General features: G+C 55.8%; 7 protein-coding genes across 7 annotated transcripts; 4 read left to right on the top strand and 3 right to left on the bottom strand.

Annotated features, from left to right (window-relative positions):
- Window positions 1-874: 874 nt before the first annotated feature.
- Window positions 875-1,635, top strand: PG986_012432 (uncharacterized protein; the record flags this gene model as incomplete). The annotated part of the gene is made up of 3 exons (XM_066848654.1): window positions 875-961; window positions 1,024-1,049; window positions 1,113-1,635. The coding sequence occupies 3 exons, from the start codon at window positions 875-877 to the stop codon at window positions 1,633-1,635; spliced, it is 636 nt and encodes a 211-aa protein (XP_066695350.1).
- Window positions 1,636-1,928: 293 nt separating this feature from the next.
- PG986_012433 (cytochrome P450) lies at window positions 1,929-3,894 on the bottom strand (the record flags this gene model as incomplete). Its single annotated transcript, XM_066848655.1, has 4 exons — window positions 1,929-2,128; window positions 2,202-2,713; window positions 2,789-3,553; window positions 3,623-3,894. The coding sequence occupies 4 exons, from the start codon at window positions 3,892-3,894 to the stop codon at window positions 1,929-1,931; spliced, it is 1,749 nt and encodes a 582-aa protein (XP_066695351.1).
- Window positions 3,895-4,726: 832 nt separating this feature from the next.
- Window positions 4,727-6,341, top strand: PG986_012434 (uncharacterized protein; the record flags this gene model as incomplete). Its single annotated transcript, XM_066848656.1, has 3 exons — window positions 4,727-4,905; window positions 4,974-5,166; window positions 5,193-6,341. The coding sequence occupies 3 exons, from the start codon at window positions 4,727-4,729 to the stop codon at window positions 6,339-6,341; spliced, it is 1,521 nt and encodes a 506-aa protein (XP_066695352.1).
- A 1,656-nt stretch (window positions 6,342-7,997) lies between these two features.
- PG986_012435 (uncharacterized protein) lies at window positions 7,998-9,581 on the top strand (the record flags this gene model as incomplete). Its single annotated transcript, XM_066848657.1, has 6 exons — window positions 7,998-8,205; window positions 8,285-8,341; window positions 8,415-8,479; window positions 8,555-8,943; window positions 9,013-9,111; window positions 9,176-9,581. The coding sequence occupies 6 exons, from the start codon at window positions 7,998-8,000 to the stop codon at window positions 9,579-9,581; spliced, it is 1,224 nt and encodes a 407-aa protein (XP_066695353.1).
- A 1,479-nt stretch (window positions 9,582-11,060) lies between these two features.
- PG986_012436 (ABC drug exporter AbcA) lies at window positions 11,061-15,919 on the top strand (the record flags this gene model as incomplete). Its single annotated transcript, XM_066848658.1, has 11 exons — window positions 11,061-11,463; window positions 11,533-11,996; window positions 12,041-12,658; window positions 12,730-13,149; window positions 13,209-13,384; window positions 13,438-13,798; window positions 13,855-14,164; window positions 14,226-14,303; window positions 14,365-14,918; window positions 14,982-15,445; window positions 15,502-15,919. Coding segments are annotated over 11 exons (4,266 nt in total), but the record flags the coding sequence as incomplete, so codon positions are not given.
- Window positions 15,920-16,501: 582 nt separating this feature from the next.
- PG986_012437 (uncharacterized protein) lies at window positions 16,502-17,925 on the bottom strand (the record flags this gene model as incomplete). Its single annotated transcript, XM_066848659.1, has 2 exons — window positions 16,502-17,514; window positions 17,727-17,925. The coding sequence occupies 2 exons, from the start codon at window positions 17,923-17,925 to the stop codon at window positions 16,502-16,504; spliced, it is 1,212 nt and encodes a 403-aa protein (XP_066695355.1).
- A 1,763-nt stretch (window positions 17,926-19,688) lies between these two features.
- On the bottom strand, window positions 19,689-20,434 carry PG986_012438 (uncharacterized protein; the record flags this gene model as incomplete). The annotated part of the gene is made up of 2 exons (XM_066848660.1): window positions 19,689-20,003; window positions 20,135-20,434. The coding sequence occupies 2 exons, from the start codon at window positions 20,432-20,434 to the stop codon at window positions 19,689-19,691; spliced, it is 615 nt and encodes a 204-aa protein (XP_066695356.1).
- Between the last annotated feature and the right edge of the window lie 1,028 nt (window positions 20,435-21,462).

The following is a 21,462-nucleotide window of genomic DNA, read 5'->3' on the forward strand; positions in this document are numbered from 1 at the left end:
ACGAGAGGCATTTCGGAATGTTGAACATCACTCCTAATAGAAGTGCCTACTATCTTTTATACCGTTACCTATAAAGGGTTTCGGTAGTTAGTGGTCAGGCTAAGTAACAAACAGGCTTTTATTGAGTAAGAGAGCAAACGTCGTATATGTAGCAGTATCACTGTTGGTAAAAACAAACGAACAAAAAAAGGAAAAGGGAAAGAAGAAGAAGAAGAAGAAAAGAAAAGAAAAGCCCGAACCGGAACGGAGCGTCGTTTCCGGGTTTTCGGCTGCTTTGGGGCCCCCGAAGTCTGCAGTATGTTCAAACAACATAGGACAGCCCACAGGATCTAAAAAGAGAAAGACCGAAACAGAACTCACACAGTTATCCTGTTGTGGCTTCTAGACTCTGGCCCAATATGTGCCACCCTATTATTACTGCTCAAGCGCGGCTACCATCTCTTGGAGGACTTTGGCTGTTTTTCATCTTGAGCTGAAACAAATTGTCAAATGAGCCGGTCCCCCGTAAAGCTTAACCCCCTTTTCGGGAGGCGTCAAGATTGTTTCGAGCTTCGTTTCGAAACAAACACGCTTTGGCTTCAGCATAACAATTAAGGACCACGTGGACTCTGGCGAAACATCCGATGAACCCCGCCTTGAGGGGCCTCATCTCGGAGTCCCATGTTGATGACGACATTAGGTCAATTTAGTGAGGGACCCGGCTCTTGGATGGTGGTTATATTTCGCCATGGAATTTCGAAGAACACAACTGCCCCACTTCACCATCTTCTATACGACGTCGAAACAATAACTAATACCACCGGCGTTCAAGTCGCAGCCGTCGAAGACATTGGTACGCAAGAACGATATAAGACTGCGTCTTCCCTTGGGCAATATGCGTGCTGGCAAAGCCCTCGCCTATGCCATTTGTGCTGTGCACATGCATATCCAGCATTCAGCGTGCTTGGGCCCGATTGAATGTGTATGTTCAGCAACCTAGCAGGTCAGCTTTTGCAGTTAGGGTCGATGCTAACTACTCACCAGGAATCCGGAGTTATAAGAGGTGCTGGGTAAGAGAATACATGTCTACTTCATGGTTGAGCGCAAAACACAGTGGTTCTGACAAGCCGCAGGGAGTGTGCTGGGTTAGATTGGGATGCTCCAGGACCGGGCAGCAGCGTGAGCGGCATCGCCCGCAGGCGTGCTGGTGCCGAAGTTGGTGCCCTCGTCGCAGGCGTTGGGGGTCAGCTGAATGGCATCGTAAACGGGTTGCTTGGAGCAGCTACCCCCTCTTCAACCACATCGTCTCCCACGAAGATAACGACCGTGAAGACCACGAGCAAGGTCACCGTCACGAGTGCTGTGACAGTCACAGTGCCTGAACCTCCGCCGCCCGCCAAGGCACCGGCTCCCCCACTGCCACCGCCGACAAGCATCGTCGATAGTCCCGAGCCTACCACCCAAGCTCCTCCGAACGATCCAGCTGTGACTCCGGTAGCACCGCCTGCGACACCTACGTCAGTTTTGGAGCCGCCTCCGCCAACACCACAGCAGCCTGAGCCGCCTCTCCATCCACCGCAGAAAGACCCAGAGGCTCCTATATCGTCCCCCACGCCTTTGCTCAGCTCTAGCCTTTTGCTTGGGAACCTTGGATGATGGTCCGTTGGCGTCATGAGAAGTGTATAAGATTCGTATAAGACGAAGGATATCTTTAATTGTTACTATTTCAACTCGTATCAGCAATATTCGAATCCCCCTTCCGTGCTTTATTAGTAGCCTTCATCTTTGAGTGCCGTACAGCCAGAATCGGAAAACCGAATCGCACAAGATATAAACGGCGGGGTATATATTTGTAAATTTGCTACCTTCATGCCAAATCCCTATATAATGGAACGCATGTCGTCATTACAATCTATCATTGGAATGACTATCATATGCCGCTTCAGTAATCATTTCGCCGACGTCGCTCTCTTCCTGATACGGAAAGGTATTGGTCCTGCCAAATCTTCCACACCCATACCGTACCGCTTCTTGGTAAAGGCAATCGTGTCGGGCTCAATATCAATGTCAAACCTGCTAGCCAGAACCGCACTAGAGTACACAATGATGTTCTTGGCAAGGAAGCGACCAGGACACATCGAAAAGCCACCTGTTGAAATTCAAGTAGTTAGTCCAGAGTCATTAGACGAACAATCATCAAAAGAAGATAGGGAGAAGCATACCTCCGTAAGGGATCCAAGCGCCATCGCACCCCTCCGTAGAGAAGAACGGCTTCCCACTCGCCAACTTCTCCTGCGGCAGCGCCTTCTGCCGGCACGCCCGGTTGATGGGCCCGCTATCCGGGTCTTGCGGATCCACGATGAAGCGCTCGGCCCAGAAGCCGTCGAGCGGGTGGCGGCCGTCGCGGGTGTTCCAGAAGTTCTCGTCGCGGTGGCAGGGGTCTGAGTTGAGGATGGCGAGCTCGCCCTTGGGCAGGACCCACTTGCCCAGGTCGACGTCCTCGTGCGGCGTGCTGTAGACCGAGTACACCTTGATGTACTTGCGGAGCGTCTCGGCGTAGACGGACAGGAGCAGGGTCGCGTCCTTGCCCAGCTTGTGCGGGTCGACGTCTTTCAAGGCGCCGTCGGGGCCGACGTGCTCGGTTAGTTCTTGCTGCACGCGGGAGAGGAGGTCCTTGTCTTTGAAGACGTGGAAGGCGGAGAACATGGAGCTTGTCACAACGTTTCCGATAATCCTGTGGCAGTATCTCCCGTGTCAGCTTGGTGTTCTCTAGGGGGTGAGGCGACGGTGTGATAGGGGTAGCACTTACGCCCAGGCCAGGCCGAGATCAACTCGAGCAAGGGACTCGTCGTCCTGATTGTCCGCGCCCTTGATGGAATCCTGCCGGAGCCGCATCATGGTGGATCCCCACCACGGATCCCCATCGCCATCCGCAAACGTTTGCGAGGCGTCGTAGTTCTTCCGCGCGTGCTTGTACCAGTTCTTGAACTGCTGGACGAGGCCGTCGCGGAAGCTGTACGACTCGGGCATCATGAAGCGCGGCAGCCCCGGGCCGAAGGTGGGGAACATGTGGTCGAACTTGAAGATGTCCTTGACGAACGTCGGGTTCAGGCGGAGCATGGCCGGCCCCAGGATGGCTTCGAGGGCGGCGGCGCCGACCACCTCCCGGAAGAAGGTGGTGAAGTCGGGCTTGTGGACCCAGTCCTCGGGGATGTCCAGCTCGTCCAGCCGACGGTGGAGGTTCTGGGCGAAGCGGAGGCCCGAGGGCTGGAGCCCGGGACCGGTCAGGCCACGGAATACGCTGTGGTGCGTGATGTGGTCGATGCGGTTATGGGGCAAGACGTTGGACTTGGCATGGGGGTGGGGGAAGGGACCCGAGTCGTCAGCTCGGTAAACGCCCATGGCGTAGTTGGGGGTACCCAGCAAGTACGAGTTCACGTAGCTGTACATGTTGATGGAGCTGGACAGGGCCGGGTGTTTGAACAGCTTTTCAATGGTCTCTCGATCTTGGAAGTTGTAGAACGTGTGGCCAAAGACCGAGAACCGGTTGGAAGTGAGCTTCCCGGCATATGACCTAGGCGATTTTGTTAGAATTACTAGGTACACCAGAGTAATACCTCATAGGAGGCTCCGATAGACTCACGATACACGGTGGGCGAACCCGCCATGGTCCCACCAGATCTGCAATAGGGGCCCGAAGAAGGGAAGGAAGAAAGGGTAATGCGGCGGTAATTGGCCTTTGGCCTTGTTCTCTTTCGAGTGAGCTCGATGATAAGCTAACACGAGATAGGTGTAGTTGAGCAGGAGCAGACTAAGGATTCCAACTCCTCCCAGGAAGAGGTAGTTGTGGGTGCTGTCCCTGAACGGGAGGTCATCCACGGACACATGCTGATGGAGAAAAGTGGATATCGTCATCTTTGCCGCTGGTGTTGGTGCTTGCTTATACTGACTTAGCACCAGGAAGGAAAAGGGGAATATGGACCTGGGAAGATCTTGGTGAAGAGGAACGGTCTTTTATCATGCCATCTCTTGCTGGGGCTGGGCAGGGCCTCCCGGACTATCTCCCCAGGCCAGGCACCCGTAAGACCAACATGGCAGTTGAGTCCTAATATGATACATGACGCAGTCGAGGAGCAGCGTTGTGTGCAGCTCGTTTTGTCATGTGCTCCTCGGCGTGATCCACAGCGAGCCAACAGTAATCCAAGGGTCGCGCTCTGATTACCAGAAAAAGATACAATAATCAGCGGGCGAGGATATGTCAGACGCCTCTGGTCGGTACATCGCAAGGCAGATGCTGATACGGCGCAGAATGCTATCTACCCGCCCGGAAGCTATATCGTGTGGGTGTGCCCAGCCCTGGGGGGCTGAAGGATGCGGGCTGGGGTGCCGGAGTACGTATCATCTGTCAGCATGCCAGCATTTAGTGCGTTTTTTGTATCTTCGTGTTTGAGCCAGGGGTTCGCCTATCAACACCCCTCTCTGCCTATTTTGCTTCGGCCCCCAACAGTGCGGGGGGCGGTGCTAAGACAGTGCAACCGGAATTTCCTTTGTCAACACATCGCTGTTGCTGCGCGGCATTGGCTACCCGTTACCCCGACGCCCAATCCTACAAGTAAGGGATGGTCCAGCTGCATCACTTGGAATTTTCTTCAGCCGATGCGCGGTGCAACTTCCAAAGTCACCTCCTGTTCTCAATCTTTCTCGTTCAATTCAATCCTTCACTCCAAGCCGTAGATCAGCTCCAAAAATGCCGTCTACTCTTGCATTGGCTGCGGCCGGCGTCGTGGCGGCGTATGCCTTTCTGCGGGCGTTGGCAGTGTTCCTCCGCGATCCGCGGGAGCCCAAAGCTGTGATCGGCACAATTCCCTTCATCAGTCCTCTCATTGGCATGCTTATCGAGAAGGGTGGCTATTATATCCGGCTGAGGTAGGCAAATAAGTCTCATAGGAATTGTGTTATGAAACAGTTGTTCTGACGCGTATTACGGGAGATAGAGACTCGCTTAAGCTGCCCATCTACACCTTGTGTGTTCCGGGACCGCCAATCTATGTTGTCAACTCGCTGTCGCTGATTCAGCGCATCGACCGCCACATCCTGACGGTGGCGTTTGCTCCCATCCAGGTTCGCGCTTGCGAAAAGGCCATGGGCGTGGGCGAGTCGGGCATGGCCAAGATCAAGAAGGACACCGTCGCCGAGGAGGGCTATCTGCGCAGCTTCCCCGAGCGTTCGCGCCGGCTGCCGCGCCCGGTCCTGGCCTGGATGCACTCAACCGCGCCGCGGTGGGCAACTTCGCCGCGTCCTTTGACAAGATTGCGTCTGAGCGTCCGAAATCCGTCAACCTGTTTCACTGGATCCGGCATGAGATCTTCTCGGCTACCATGGACGCGTCGTACGGCCCTCACAACCCGTTCCGCGATCCCAAGAACGAGAAGGCCTGGTTCGAGTTCGAGGAGGGCATCATGGCATTGTTGATGGATGTGTTCCCCGGCGTGTTTGCCAGAAAGAGCCTGAAGGCGCTTGACCAGATGGTCAAAGAGTTCACCCACTACTTCAAGGGAGACGGCCATCTTGAAGGGTCCTTGCTGGTCAAGCTGCGCGAGAAGCACAACGCCGCCTTTGGGCTGGACACTATAGATACAGCCCACTGTGAGATTGGACAGGTCGCAGGCGGCGTAGTCAATACCGCACCCACCGTATTCTGGCTGGTGTGGCAGGTTCTTGCCGATCCCGTCGTGTTCGCCGACTGCCGGGCCGAGGTGGCCAAGCTGGTACGTACCGACGCGGATGGCAAGCACACGATCGATCTTGCTGAGGTGAGAACGGAATGCCCGATCCTTCTGTCGACTTGGCAGGAGGTGCTGCGCTACCACGGCATCAGCATCGCGGCGCGCATCGTGCAGGAGGACACCATGGTGGACGACCAGTTCCTCCTGAAGAAAGGTGGTGTCGTCATGATGCCCAACGCCGTGATCCACTCGGACCAGTCGCTCTGGGGCCCCACGGTGGGCCAGTTCAACCACAAGCGCTTCCTCAAGTCCAGCGCGAAGGATGCCAGCACGCGCCGTCCCGCCGCCGCCTTCCGCGGGTTCGGCAGTGGTCACGTGCTCTGTCCCGGTCGCCACTTTGCTAGCACCGAGGCGTTGGCCTTCCTCGCGCTGGTGCTGGCCCGGTTCGACGTGCGACCCGTGACGGGCGAATGGAAGGAGCCGAAGAAGGACATGGTCATGGATCGCGCTTGTCCCCTGCCCAAGACTGATGTCTTTGTCGAATTGCGGCCGCGCGACGACAAGGAATGGCGCGTTGTTTTCTCGGACACGCGGGCGGGGATTAACATTGTGGCTGAGGACCTGGGTGAGGCTTGAGTGACTTGGGCGGAAAAGGACTAGCGCGATGGCTTCAGCGAATTGGTCTGTTTGTATTTTTACTTTTTAAACCCCATACATTTGACCAGCAGAACCCGAAACTGTCTCGGTCTAGTAAAATCCACTGCATTCACACCACACCATCCACCAATCGTCCATGCAGAGCGCTTGATTTTGCTTCGATACGCCGTGCTTGCTGTCCGCTTCGCATGTGATCAATCTGTTTGGGACATGGAATCTCGCCTGAGCTTGGAAATGAGTAATCAATTCACGGTTACCCTGTGTGAGGCGCACACAGTGTGCAGTTAACGTTCTGAGTCAACGGGGAAATCTGGTGCGATCCCAAGCCACATGAAACGGTTTCCGACTGCCCTACGGGGTAGCTGTAATCTCATCCCATCCCATCCCATCTGGGCAGCTGGGAGGCCTTATCAGCTACATGCATACTTACCTACTTACGCTGGACGGCGTTACATGCGGCCGCTCTTCGTTTAGCTTCAGGGCAAATCAGGGCCAGATCATGCCGTGGCTGGGAGTTACTTCAATCAGTCATTCTGCTGTTTACCTGGCATCATGCATCGTGGCCCAGCCAGCCAATCAACCACGTCATTTCTGCATGCAGTCAGCGACTTCTATGCACGGATGAGGTAAGCCCAAGCTGCTGCCCAGTCGCAGTTATGGGCTGACCTGGCCTCATTGGGAACGATTGAAACTCTACCATCTTCACTTGTACGACAGCTCCTCGCATACAAACCAATCCTTCGAGAAAATGGGGCCCCAGACGGACTCGCGGCCCCCCAACAGGACTCAGGTCCGAGCCGGTGAGGGTGCGGGATAATGCCCGCCACTGGCTCTCTGTCCAGGCTGAGACCCCAAACTGCTGACCACTCACCACCACCCGCCTTGCTGCAAGTCAGATTTTGGGTTGTGGCGGCGCACCTATCTGCAGCACACGGCAGCAACCCCCGGTCGTTTAGCCGGGCCAATTACTCAGAGAATACCAGCCCAACTCCCCGCTCGATCGGCGGCTACAGCCAGTGCATCCAAGAGCGTCGGAGCCTGTTTTCCTTTCAAGGACCGGGGCAATCCAGCAATGGTGCATCCAATTCCTCCGAAGTCGTTGGTCACAGCAGTCCATCAACGTCTGCATGATGTTGCCAGGTTGTGGGCAAGCAGTAAACCGACTGCTTTTCTATTTTTGGTCCATTGCAACTCCATCGGTTCCAGCAGCTGCATCGTCGAAGCTGCAGCCCTCTGTCTGCGGCCCCTTCTTGCGGCCGCCTTGGTTCCAACATACGATGGTGTATGTGTTTGTGTGTGTGTCTGGTGTGTAAGACTTCGAGGTATGTAAGATTTTGGGGGCTTGTCAGCATCGAAGGTCAGATTCGGAAGAAGGTGTCCCAATACCAAGGTTCTGAACATCTCGGGAGAAATCTTCTGGTTAGGTGAACACGTGGGAAATATGTATCCCCAACTATCTCCCCATTTCTTCTTTCCACCACGTCTTCCCGGCCTTCTTTTTTAACCCGCGGTATATAGATATCGTGAAGTTGTCGTCGTAAGCTTTGGTGGTCTTACACGTGTGCACAGACGTCTTCCATCGATCCTCTGCGGCTTCGTTAAAGCTACCTTTGCTAGCTTTCTAAGCAACCGATAATGGCTTCTCTCGCCGATCTCTTCCCGCCCGGTACGGACCTCTGCCAGATACCGTCGGGCCAACCCCCGCCGGGCGTGGTCCCCAACTTCAACGACCCGGGGTTGAGGGTGGTCGTCATCACCATATCCGTCATTACCACCACCATCGCAGCCGTTTTTGGGATATGCAGACTGTTGAACAACATCCGCAAGCTCACCGTGAGCGACGGTAAGTCTCCCCGCCCCTGTGGCGATGCAACCAAGCGCGTCGCACTGATGGAACCGGATGACTAACATGCCTAATCCAGCCTTCGTGTTTCTGGCTATCGTTGGCAACATTGCCATCGCGGTAACTATGATTGTCTGTAAGTTACTACTTGATGCATCCTCGCAAAAGGGGGATAGGAGAGTCACCTAGCTAACAGTTATTGTTTTCAGGGGCCAAGTACTTCCGACACCAATGGAACCTTCCTCTATGTTGGCTCAATGGTAAATGGGAGCAGGTATGTTCTGTCGCATTGTATTTAGACGGCTTCGTGATCGGAGGCTAACACATAGCTTCCGCCCCTCTCTTCCAGATCTCCTACGTCTGGCAGATCGTTTTCTGCTTTAGTCTCTTCTTTTCCAAGACGGCGACGCTGCTGCTGTACCTCCGCATCTTCACCGTGTCGCGTTCCAACCGCATTGCCATATGGGTCGGCATCGCTATCACCTTCCTCATGTACGGGTCTAGCGTCGGCACCCTGTCGTACTTTGCCGCACCGCATGCCGGAGAGACTTGGGACGAGCTCTTGGTCAAGGTCGTCGGCACCGTCATCTTCCCCCTGAAGTGGGGCGTCGCTCAGGGTGTGGTCGGCACGTTGTTGGATATCTACATCTTCATTCTGCCGCTGCCCCCGATCTCGAGGCTTAAGCTGGCGCTCAAGAAGAAAATACAACTTGTCGCCCTGTTCGCTGTTGGTGGCCTGTAAGTTAAAATAACCTTTCGCCCTTACTCTTGTGGGGTTCTTCCAAGCTGACTCACTGGTGCGTTCAGGGGTGTTGTTGCCAGCATCGTGTCACTTGTTTACAGGTCCAAGTCTATTCAGGGTAATCCGGATTTGACGCTCAACACTGGCATCCTCTTGACTTGCAAGTGAGTACTTTCAACCCACTTTTCACCCTTGTAGGTCCCTACAGGCACTAACATACCCAACTAGCCTTGTCGAGATGAACGTTGCCCTGCTAGTCTGCTCGACCCCCGCCGTCGCCAGCTTCATGCGCGTCCACGTCCTGGACTCGCGCATCATGCGCAGCCTCCGCTCGTCGCTCCGGCTCAGCGGGCACGGCCACAGCAAGTCCGACCTAGCGGCTGACTCGGAGGACAAGATGAACCCCAACCGGCCCCGGACAGGTCGCAGCAAGGGAAACGGCCCCAAGCAGCAGCGACGCGGCGGAGGTGCCCCCGGCAACCCCAACGCCGCGGGCTACGTCGATATGAGCGACACTTGGCTGCTGAACAGCGGCGCTACGGTCGATATCGAGGCGCCGCCGCGGGCGTTGAACCAGGAGGATCCGAGGGGGTTGAATGTGCACAAAGACGGTGGATATCAAGTACGATTCTAACGAGCCCTCTTCGCCACCTTCGGAGAAGAAGCCTTGAGTAAGATATTGAACTATTGAACATAGTACTGTCTGGCATCCAGACCAGAGAAGCTGGCCTCATGTTCTAAGCTAGTCTACAAATCGAATATGTATCTTCTCTTCAGGTCCATGTCCTACACGAGTGTGGCTACCAAAACACATTTAGCGTATCGATGCCTTGTGAAACCAGTGTTGTCACGATTAACTAGACTATCAAATCGTTGTACAAGCCCATTACAGTGTATGACAAAATCGTTAGGAAACAATGTTGTTGTTCAGCCATGTACAACATCACACAGCAATGCAACCCATGTCGTGCTCAAGTAACATTGGAAATGACTTGGCAGACGTTTCCAATGGTTGCCTCACATATCCATAGGGCTGTTGGTCCTGACAGTCTTGAGCATACTACAACGGATCATAATCCCCTGTTCCTGTTGGTCGACTTCGCTCAGCTCGCTAAACTACACGATGTGGCAAGCCTGTTGTGCCGAAAGCCACCGTCATCCTCCGGCACAAGTCACCGAAAGGGAGAAGGACCGAGGCCAAATCTGACGTGAGGGTAGACCTCTTACTACCACGGCAGTCGGAGCGGGTAGGGAGATCTTACGTGAGCACCTCAAAGTGGCATCAGCGTGGGACGATCAGTCAACCTGGCCAAGGCAGCAGTTTCCCAAGACGATGTTATTCAGGTGCGGGCGCAAAGAAAAAGAAAAGGGTGTTGGAGAGGCGGGAGCGGAAAATCCTCCCGACAATGTGGCACAGCCCGAAATAGACGGCGCGGCATGCATGCCAAGCAAGGTGCTGCTGCTGCGGTTCTGGGAAGAGTAAGCCAAGTCCGGCGAGGGGACCATGCTGTCGTCTGATTCTGGTCGACCTCCAAGACATTTGTGCGGTTTGTCACAAACAGAGACCTCTATCCGGGCTGCCTGGCTGGCAGCTGGGGTGCCGATCCTTCCCGGGTGCGGCCGTGATAATCAACAGCCAATCACACCCATGTTACCCTGCATCTGACATGCATGGGGGCGGTGGTCAGATTCGGTCAAGTCTACCTAGGTGTATATTCGTTTTTGATTGGCCCCCAGCCAATAGAGCGCTGCCGTGTAACCACACCAAGATGCGAGCCAGGGCAAGGGGCCTCTCTCTCCCCCGTATCGGATGTGCGCAGACCCAGGGGTGGCTCTATCCAGCACCTCCCAAGATCCATTCGACCGGCAGATGAAGGCAATCTCGTCAAAACGAAGGCAGGGCGGGCGTCCAACGGCTAACGGTGAGTGGCTGAACGCCAATTGATCCATCCCTTCCCTTGGCGAAGAAACGAGTTCCTCCGGCTTGCTTGGCCTTATTGGCACTCACTGCCTTCGTTTTGCCTTGCAGCGCAGCCATTGGCAATTGGGGGATTTGGCACGCCTCGCGAGTCTGCTTGAGCAGCAACATCCTTCAAACACCGTTTGTGGTAGACAGCAGCAGCAAACCGCAGCAGCAACAATGGCGGAAGAAACGACAGCCACCCGAGAGTCCTCTCTCCACGCCTGGCTGGCGCAGATGCAATCGCGCCCCCGTCTGCGCTTCGGCGTCTCCTTCTCTTCGCTGCATGTCTCCGGCTTCGACACGTCGGTCCGCTTCCAGCACACCATCGCGTCCTACGCCCTCCTGCTCCCCCGCTGGGCCGCTAGCCTGCTCTCCCGCCGGCCCCGCGACACCAGGGTCCAGATCCTCCGGGACTTCCAGGGCCTCGTGCGCGACGGCGAGATGCTGCTCGTCCTCGGCCGGCCCGGCAGCGGGTGCACGACGTTCCTGAAGGCGTTGTCGGGGGATACGCATGGGATCTCGATTGACTCGGAAAGTCAATTCAACTACCAAGGTACGAGAGAGAGACATGCCCCGTATGAGGAGAACTGCATATCGACAGGGAACTGATGTGGTGCTGTAGGCATCTCCCACCATGACATGCACCGCACCTTCAAGGGCGAGAGCATCTACCTCGCCGAGCTGGACGTGCACTTCGCCGAGCTGAGCGTAGGCGACACCCTCGCCTTCGCGGCCGCCGCGCGCGAGAAGGGCTCGACGACGCGCTGGGCCGTCGCGCGGCAGAAGGCGTGGGACACGGCCGCGCTGTTCGGGCTCAACGGTGCCTACGACACGTGGATCGGCAGCGCGGTCCTGCGCGGCGTCAGCGGCGGCGAGAAGCGGCGCACGAGCATCGCCGAGGCGCTCGTCGGGGGGCGCGCAGCTGCAGTGCTGGGACAACAGCACGCGCGGGCTCGACAGCTCGACGGCGCTCAAGTTTGTCGACGTGCTGCGGCGGTCGACGGACGAGCTGCACAGCACGGCGGTCATGAGCATTTACCAGGCGTCCGAGTCCATATACGAGGTGAGTTGTTGCCGCCCATGGGGGTCGCCCAACCACGTGACGTGAACGGCTGACCCTCCTCGCACAGAAATTTGACAAGGTCATGGTGTTGTATGAAGGTCGTCAGATATACTTTGGTCCGGTCAACAGGGCTGCCGAATACTTCCACGAGCTTGGTTTCCAAAGGCCCCCTCGTGCAACTACGCCGGACTTTTTAACTTCCCTGACCAATCCCGCTGAGCGGATTGTCCGGGATGGATACGGTGACCGATTCCCGCGCTCATCAGACGAGTTCGCCGAGGCTTGGAAACAGAGTGCCCACGCCAACCGTCTCGTCGCCAACATCCTTGACTTCAACACGAGTCACCCACTGTCGGCTGGTAAAGTTGGGACGGACTCAGCCAGCTCGGAGTTGAAGGACAAGCCCGAGTCTAAGGGCTCTCCCAGTGTCTCGGTAACCCAAGCTTCAAACACGACTTACAGCATCCCGGTCTACCTTCAGATCCTCACCTGCCTACAGAGAGGTGCCCAGCGGCTCCGCAACCAGCCTGGGCCGGTGATCGGGTCCGTCGTCGCCAACGCCATCCTCGCACTGATAGTCGGCAGCGTGTACTACAAGCTTCCCGAAACGGCCGACAGCATGGACCGCCGTGCAATCCTCATCTTCTTCTCTCTGCTGGTTACTGCATACTCTCCCGCTTTTGAGGTATAAGACGCACACTACCGCCTACCCTTATCTGGTGGATCGGCTAGATCTCGCGCTGACGAAGGAAACAGGTCCTCACCATGTGGGCACAGCGTCCCATTGTGGAGAAGCACGATCGATACGCCTTCTACCACCCCTTCACCGACGCAGCTTCGTCCATGATCTGCGATCTCCCCAACAAGTTCGCCACGGCGGCTCTGTTCCACGTGACCCTGTACTTCATGACCAATCTCCGACGCACCCCCGGCGCGTTCTTCATCTGGCTCCTCTTCAACTTCGTCCTGGTGCTGAACATGTCCATGTGGTTCCGGCTGGTGGGCTCCATCTCCCGCACCATGGCGCAGAGTACGGCGCCAACGTGCATCATGGTTTTGCTTTCGTGCATATATGCGGGGTTTGTGGTCCCGGTGCCGTACATGGTGGGATGGTTGAAGTGGTTTCCCTATGTCAACCCGATCTCGTATACTTATGAGAGCCTGATGATCAACGAGGTAAGTAAATCTTGAATATGTCCGTCACTGCGTTTGTGTCCACCAACATGAATGAACAGTTCCGGGACCGCAACTACCCTTGCACAACAGTTGTCCCCGATGGGCCTTCCTACGGCGAGGTCGAGCTGCGAAACAAGATATGTCCGGTTGTGGGGGCTGTGGCCGGACAGACTTATGTTTCCGGCGATGTTTACATCGGCGAGAAGTATACATACGTCGCTTCGCATCTATGGCGGTAAGACATCAAACCTACTGAAGCTTCCGAAACTGGTAGGCTAACCAATATAGAAACCTGGGCATCATCTTCGCCATGACGGCCATCGTATGTGCTCTCCACCTGCTCGCTGCCGAGTTCATCCCCGCCGAACGCTCCAAGGGCGATGTCCTCCGTTTCCAGCGTTCTCGTCGCCGGAAGGTGATCCGAGATGACATCGAGGGCAAAGGAACTGTTGGCTTCGCCCAGGATGTTAGCAAGCAGAGCTCGGCAGATGCGGCCAAGGGGTCGGCCGGCGCCCAAGCCATTTTGAAACAGTCGTCGGTGTTCCACTGGAGGCACCTGAGCTACGATGTGAAGATACCGCACGGGACTAAGAGGATTTTGGATGACCTGGATGGGTGGGTCAAACCCGGGACTCTGACCGCGCTTATGGTGAGCGAAGAACCCCTGAACACCGGGGCGCACTGACCACTGACCACATGATGTAGGGTGTGACCGGGTCCGGCAAGACCACCCTTCTGGACGTATTGGCAAATCGTGCAAGCTTTGGAGTTCCAAGCGGCGAAGTCTGCATCGACGGGCATGCCAGAGATGCCAGTTTCCAGAGAAAGATCGGGTACGCCCAACAAGAGGACGTCCATCTGCCCACGGCAACAGTGCGGGAGGCCTTGGAGTTCAGCGCCTTGCTCCGGCAGTCGAACACCTCCAAGGAAGAAAGGATGCAGTATGTCGATACCGTGATCCAGATGCTGGATATGCACGCTTATGCCGAAGCTGTTGTCGGTGTGCCCGGAGATGGTAGGTTGCATCTTCTCGGTTACCCCTTTTCCGAATCGTTGCTAACGAATTTCTGAAACAGGTCTGAACATCGAGCAACGCAAGCGGCTCACCATCGGCGTCGAGTTGGTGGCCAGACCAGAGCTGTTGTTGTTCTTGGGTAAGTCTGATCCGGTGGAGTAATCGTTCTCAGGGGGTTAGCACTGACACCTTGGAACTAGACGAGCCTACATCCGGACTAGACAGTCAAACGGCCTGGTCCATCTGTACACTGCTGCGCAAGCTCGCCGACAGCGGCCAGGCTGTACTCTGCACCATCCATCAGCCGTCGTCGCAGCTCTTCCGCATGTTCGACCGGGTGCTGCTCCTAAACAAGAACGGTCACTGTATCTACTTCGGGGACATCGGCCACGATGGATCGAAGCTGATCTCTTATTTCGAGGAGAACGGCGCCGCGAAGTGCGACCCCGAGGCCAACCCGGCCGAGTGGATGCTCGAGGTGTCCGACGCCAACAACACCGCGGAGGCCGGGGGCTTGCCTGCAGACGAGTATTGGGCGCAGAAATGGGCGTCCAGCCAGCAGAAAACCCAGGTCGTGAGCGACCTTGAGGAGCTAGGTGCCCACGCTCCGGGAGCGACGCGGGAGGTGGTGCACAAGCACGCGTACGCCGCATCCTGGACGACACAGGTCATGGTGGTGACGAAACGGATCTTCCAAGACTACTGGAGGAGCCCTACCTATGTGTTCTCGAAGCTTGCTCTCTGCACCGGCGTGGTAAGTATCCCCTTTATATCCATCCCCTTTTACCGACAAGCAACTGCTGACACCAGTCTACAGGCCCTCTTCAACGGCCTCTCCTTCCAAAACTCCCGCCACGACGTCCAAGGCCTCCAGAACCTCATCTTCTCCATGTTCCTCTTCTCGCAGATGTTCGCCACGGTGGACCAGCAGGTGATCCCGCGCCTCATGGAGGCGCGGGCCCTCTACGAGTCGCGCGAGGGCCGGTCCAAGTCGTACTCCTGGACCGTCCTTCTGGCCTCCAACATCCTGGCCGAGATCGTCTGGCAGACCCTCACGTCCGTGCCCGTGTTCGTCGTCTGGTTCTACCCGACGGGGCTGTGGCGGAGCGCGGACCCGACGTTTGGAAGCTCCGAGCGCGCGGGGCTCGCGTTCATGGTTATTTGGATGTATGGGCTTTGGATCGTGACGTTCTCGCAGGCCATGGCGGCGGGGATCGAGCATGAGGAGAGTGCGGTACAGGCGGCGACGCTGTTGTTCTGGTTCTCGCTCGTGTTCTGCGGGTAAGTGGGCTCTCTCCCCCTTTTCTTCCTTAACGATATTGACTTGCGCCTCCTAGTGTCATGGTCTCTCCCCACGAACTCCCGGGCTTCTGGAAGTTCGTCTGGCGGGTGTCGCCCCTGACCTACCTGATCGACGGACTGTCCCTCGCCGGTCTCGCGCATGTCGACATCACCTGCTCGCCCGTCCAGATGCTTGTCGTCAGCCCGCCCAACGGCACGCTCTGCCGCGACTACTTCGCGCCGTACATACAGGTCGCGCACGGCGCCGTCCTGAACCCCGCGGCGAGCGATAACTGCCAGTACTGCCCCGTCACCAATGCGGACTCGTACCTGTACGGCAGCTTGGACGTGGGCTCGGCTAGCCCCTGGAACAACGTGGGTTACTTTGTCGTCTTTGTCGCGTTCAATATCATGGCGACGTTTGCGCTGTACTGGTTGGCTCGGGTGCCGAAGAAGCGGAAGGGGAGTGCCTAGTGGCAAAGTGATCATTACTGATGGCTCGATTGCTGTTGGAAGGCAGCCTTGGCAGAGGTTGCAGAAAGCTAGGGCTTAGGGTTAGGGTTATAAAATAACCCATTGTAATTACTGGTGAATGATGGTCTGCACAAAGGGGGGTTCCTAGGACTTTCGGGCTTCATGATAGCATGTGGTACAATAATAGTAAAAGACATTATAAACTACTAGGTGCCTCTAATCCTTTATCCATTCCAAAACTCCTGGCTCTCCAGAACTTCCCAAATTTGGCCCCCAGGCCGGACAACAACTCACAGTATGAAACACGGTTGAGGTACAGTAGCGTGTCGTGACGTTGCCCAACTCCGTATTCCAGGAAGCCTCGGGGTCCGGCCCAACTGACGGGCACGCAATGACAGACAGACATGTCTTGCCCAGTTCCACGAAGTGGATCGATCTGCAGATGGGCAGGATCGTGATCCCGGAGTTTCGTTACCGATCCACACAGTTCCAGTCGCGACGCTACGTAAGTCACATGCCCCGGGCTGCATCTTGATGTGCGTACAGTGGATCCAATATCCGGTACTATCACTTTACTTCCAACTACCACTCCATCGGCTTCGACTCGCGCGGCTCGTCAAAGAAGACCGGCAATCCCGCCCACACGACATCTCTCCTGCTCTCAAACGCAGCATCGTGGTCGTACGCCATGAACCCGGTCCCCTCGTAGCAGCCGACGTACTCTGCGTCCATCTCGTCGCCCTTCAGGATACCCATGTCCACCCAGAGCAGTATGTCGCCGCCCGGCCCGTAGGCGGCGAGGAAGTTCCGGTGCAGCTTGACGTGTACTTTGTCATATCGAGCGAGGTGTTCAATGTCGGACAGGTCGAGCCAGAAGAGGAGCAGGGTCTGCTGGGGGTAGTCGAGGCCGGGGAAGAGGGCAGAGGAGGACGGCCTGTTTGCAACGCTGTTGGTTGCTGTAGAGGGACCACTATCTGAAACACCTTTACTCTGACCGTTGGTTGTCGTTGGAGTGTTGTTGCCCCACCACCGAGGCATGAGGGGGTAGAAGGCCAGGGATACGCTGACCATGATAAGTAGGGCTCGCGCGATCATGATGGGCTGCCAGTACTGCGTGCGCAGTGAGGTCACGGACAAGGCGAGCACCAACCCCACGCTGCCGATGTACAGAAAGGGGACGAGGGTTGGCCCGATCCGGTCGACCAGGATGCCGCTATTGGTTACTGTCTCCGGTATGGTGGAGGTAGCAGTGGTACTATCAATCATGCCCTTCCCGTCGAAAAACGACGACGAGCCGGGTTGTTTCCCACCGGCAAACGCGTGGCAGGCCCGGCCCGAGACTAAGCCCTTGGCGGCGCCGGCAGTCATGACGTTTGTGATCCACTGCTTGGCTAGGCCGTCGAATTCCTTATACCAGTGGGTGCGCTGACGAAGGGGCATGGCGCTCTCGTCCCGGCCTTCGACCATGAAGCAGATGTTGCCGGGGAACTTGGTGAACCGGGTGCGGCCCGGGCGGATCTTATCGGACAGAGGCTTGGGCTCGGGGAGAGCGGGGAGGGGAGAAGAGAACTTGTCATCGGGGGTATCCTGGGTCACTATAGTATTCGAAGCCATTTGGTAAATGCTCATTGACTCGGAGTTAAGCGGGGGATGCATTTAAACAACGTGGAAGCGACAAACTTTGTGACCTATAAGCTCCCCAGCAGCCTATCCTCTCCGTCAGAGGTATGAGCTCCCCACAGTGGCCGGAACCGTGGGGGTCCTGCCCGTTGGACTCGTACATGGCCCGGGCGGCGGGCAGGCTTACCGTCTCCCTCCAGAAGCCGGCGTTGTCGGGGGAGGTCGTTCGGCTCGAGCTCCTCGACGTGGATCGCCCCATGCTTGACGAGTTCGTCGAACTTTTGAATGAGGGTCCGCTTGGGTGCGTCCAGCGAGGGGGCGTGGTACTGACACCCGAACAGAGAGACGGTGAATTGATGGGCGGCTGGGAATCGTGTGCGCAACATGATGCAGGACAGAACTGGCGGAAGGGTAAATATTGCAACACGAGAAAGAGAAAGAAGGAAGAAGGAAGAAGTTGGCCAAGTTCCGCGGGTCGATTTTAAACACGGGGTTTCTTCTGGAGAGACCTAATATTACTGCTGATAAAAGATACCTCATCGAGGGAATGTCGAGGTGCTGTTCCCCGCCGACAGTGAACTGGCATATAAATAGAGTGCGAAGCCTATTTACTTATGCCGACTAAATGCGCAGCGGACGGCGTGGTATGAATCGGCACAATATGAGATATGGGCTAAGAAGGATCGATGATCTAAGCCATCGCCACTCGCACAGCTGACTTATAAAGGTTGTATAGTCCCGTGATGATTATTGATCACGTCGTCTTATCCGGCAACTATTGATATATGGATCTCCGACCTCGTTGATCCTTCGGGGCAATATTGGCCGATCATGCCCCATATTGGGATGCAACCTATCCGGAATGGAAATGCGATGATTCCTTTGCTACCCCCCCGCTTCTTATTCCCAGCTTGCCACCTGGGGGAAGAGGCCGAAGCTCCTGCCTGCCAAGTTTTGGATTGGAGACTGAGATGTGTAGTGGGAAACCGAACCAAGAATTTATTCTGCCCGCGCACGGTCCGTTCGTGGAAGCCACGATAGCGTGTGTGTTTAACTTTTAGGTTTGACTTGCTCTTGCATGTCCCTAAAACGCCGATAAGCTGTATGCTCACACTCCCGAATAACTCGATATGTTTAATTAGACCTTCCAAGCCGCAGGTAATCGCAGAGCCGGACGAGCTATCTAGCGGATCAGGTGACTGTGGGCGGCTCACGGTTTCATACGCTCTCGAGTCTGTTGTGTAATGCAACTGCCGGCGGCAGTGGCCGCGTAGTGAACTCTGTTGCAATTGGGCATGTTCTCAAGCGACTTGGTCCCTCGTTCGCCATATAAACAGTAGCAACGACACGTGTTGCGTAATTCACACCTATGATATTGAGAATGCGAAGTTAGTAGCATGTTAATAAACTAGATATCACAACTACATGTACAAATAAAAGGAGAAAGAAAGGAGAGTAGAGAACAAAAAAAAAGTAGAAGAAAACGAAAAAGAAGAGTAAACTCCGATGCGGGGAATCGAACCCCGGGCTACACGGATCTTCATGAGAGCGTGCAATGTTGGCCACTACACCACATCGGACTTGTTGTTGTCGGCCATTTTGTTTGGTTATTGATATTGCTATTAAACTAACGTATGGACGGCTTTGATATTATTGCATTGAATGGTCAGTGACGAACACGACCAAGTGTTACCCCCTAAGGGGGCCGGCTTAGACTACGGATGTCTAGCCTCGTGCCCGTCCGCTCACCCAGAACAACTTATCCATTCTTAAAGCAGTGTGTGGTCTAGTACTTCACGGTCTATGGGATGCTTGAAGTTGGCGCAGTGTGAGCTTGAAAACTAAGAAAAGACGAGGTACGATGTGACCCGTCAACAACCCAGAACGGTTCAAATGTCAAGTATTCTGAAACGTAGCAACGGGCTTCGGGTGTCTGCGGTCAATCATATGGGTATAAGAGTCATTATATAATATACAAGGGGATTCATCTTGTCCGTTCTATCCAAATCGCAATCCACGCAAAGCACATCTTCTTGGTGCTTGTCGAGTCTCCCGTTTCCATAAAAGTACAGAAGCAGCTACACATGCATATAAACCATAGTAATATCACATAGCAACAGTTCATTGATAGCCAACGCTTAGCACCGGCTTAAGCTCCTTCTCCTGCTCCGGCTCCAGTTCCGTTGCCTTTACCCTTGCCGGCAGGTGCTGCACCACCGGCAGCACCGCCAGCTGGGGGAGGAGGGGGAGCCTCCGCCCCGGCACCGGCACCGCCAGCTCCCTTGCCCTTGCCCTTAGCATCGGGGTCTCCAGCTCCGGCACCAGCGCCCGGACCGGCTCCAGTACCCTTGCCCTTCCCAGCTGGTGCCTCTCCTCCGGCACCCGTACCCGCACCGGTTCCTTTGCCCTTAGCAGCTGGGGGTTCACCCCCGGCACCACCAGCTGGAGGAGGAGAAGGGGGCGCCTCGCCACCCGCACCAGCACCAGTACCCGCGCCAGTACCCTTCCCCTTCCCCTTCCCAGCAGGCGCCCCAGCCTCAGCCCCAGCGCTGGCGGCAGGGGGGATGGAGGTGGAGCTTCACCAGCTCCCGCAACCGCGCCCGCCCCAGCGCCCTTCCCCTTCCCCTTCCCCTTGCCTTCGGGGGCCGCGCCGCCGCTTGCTGCGGGTGGCGGCGGCGGCGGCGGTGGTGGTGCAGCGGCTCCACCTCCTTCCTGGCGCTTGAACGACGCCCACAAGTTGGCGAAGAGGTGTGCGGCGTCCCGTGGGATGATCTCGGACCGCCATTCGGTCTCGCGGGCTTTGAGGCCTTGGACCGGGTCCGAATCGGGCATGGGAATGGCGTTTGCTGCCATGATGAGGGCCAGAGCCACGGCGGAGATGTCTTGGAAATGCATTGTGGTAGTGGTGGTGATGGGTTGGCGCGACAGGTTTTAGATACGAAGTAAAGAAGAGAATGGAAGAAAAAAAAAGTAGGAAGTTTCTCTATGTCGAATAGGCTGAAAAGTCACGAGCCAGCGTTGGTAGTGAGAATGTAGAAAAGGAAAAAGAACGGAAACGTGGTAGACTTGTGATAAGAAGCCTTGGTAAGTCTTGAAGATGTTGTTTGTGTGAGTTGAGATGAACTTCGATTGCTAAGACGGCGGCGGTTTCTTGTCTTTATACTTGGCAGCCCTTAACCATCCAGGTGACTGCCCGAAATCTAGACTGTTTGTTCGTTTGGAGGCTTTACAGCCAAGCTATTGGGGTATGAGTCTTGCCAAGTGATGTCATTATGGGATCAGATGCCCGCCGCTGTTGCAGATATGGAATCATCCACTCCAATACAATCGCTATGGGAGGCGAATGGTCATGGATTGACTAGCAGCTTACTCAAGAACCATGCAGTTCGGGGCATATTCGATGTCATCCAAATAAAGTATGTTTCTTGTTTATGATACGCCAAGGTTCACTGCCCAGCACGTCAATAGGGGCTAGACAACTCCCAATTGCCCCAATGAGGGCTGACACCCATAAAATGCAAGAACCATTTTATTCTTGGCGGGTCTGGCCCTGGCCACACGCTCATGCGGGGGCTTGGCCTGCAAAGCTCGGGTGATCAGCCCCTGAACCTCCTTAGGAACCATAAGTGGGTTGTTTCAGAACAAACAGCCGTACCCCTGCTCGCCAGCACCAAAGTGTAGGCGTGTTGATACGTTCGGGTCTCCCCGAGTGGCGGCTCTAGATGCTTTCGTGGTAGTACTACGGACAAAATACGCATACTGCTGGAGTTCCAATAACTTGGCAGGAAAACATGGAAAGGTCGAGAAAGGTTCTGTGAATAATGGTAATCCCAGTGCTCTGCACCTTATGGCGTGTGCGTTATTCGAGAGAAACTATGGAATTATTGGAGGCGGTTGCTTCTCAGATGAACGTGCTGCCTTCG

The sequence above is a fragment of the Apiospora aurea genome (assembly GCF_038362705.1).
Source record: "Apiospora aurea strain CBS 24483 chromosome Unknown utg000008l_segment0_segment0, whole genome shotgun sequence".
NCBI classification, from domain to species: domain Eukaryota; kingdom Fungi; phylum Ascomycota; class Sordariomycetes; order Amphisphaeriales; family Apiosporaceae; genus Apiospora; species Apiospora aurea.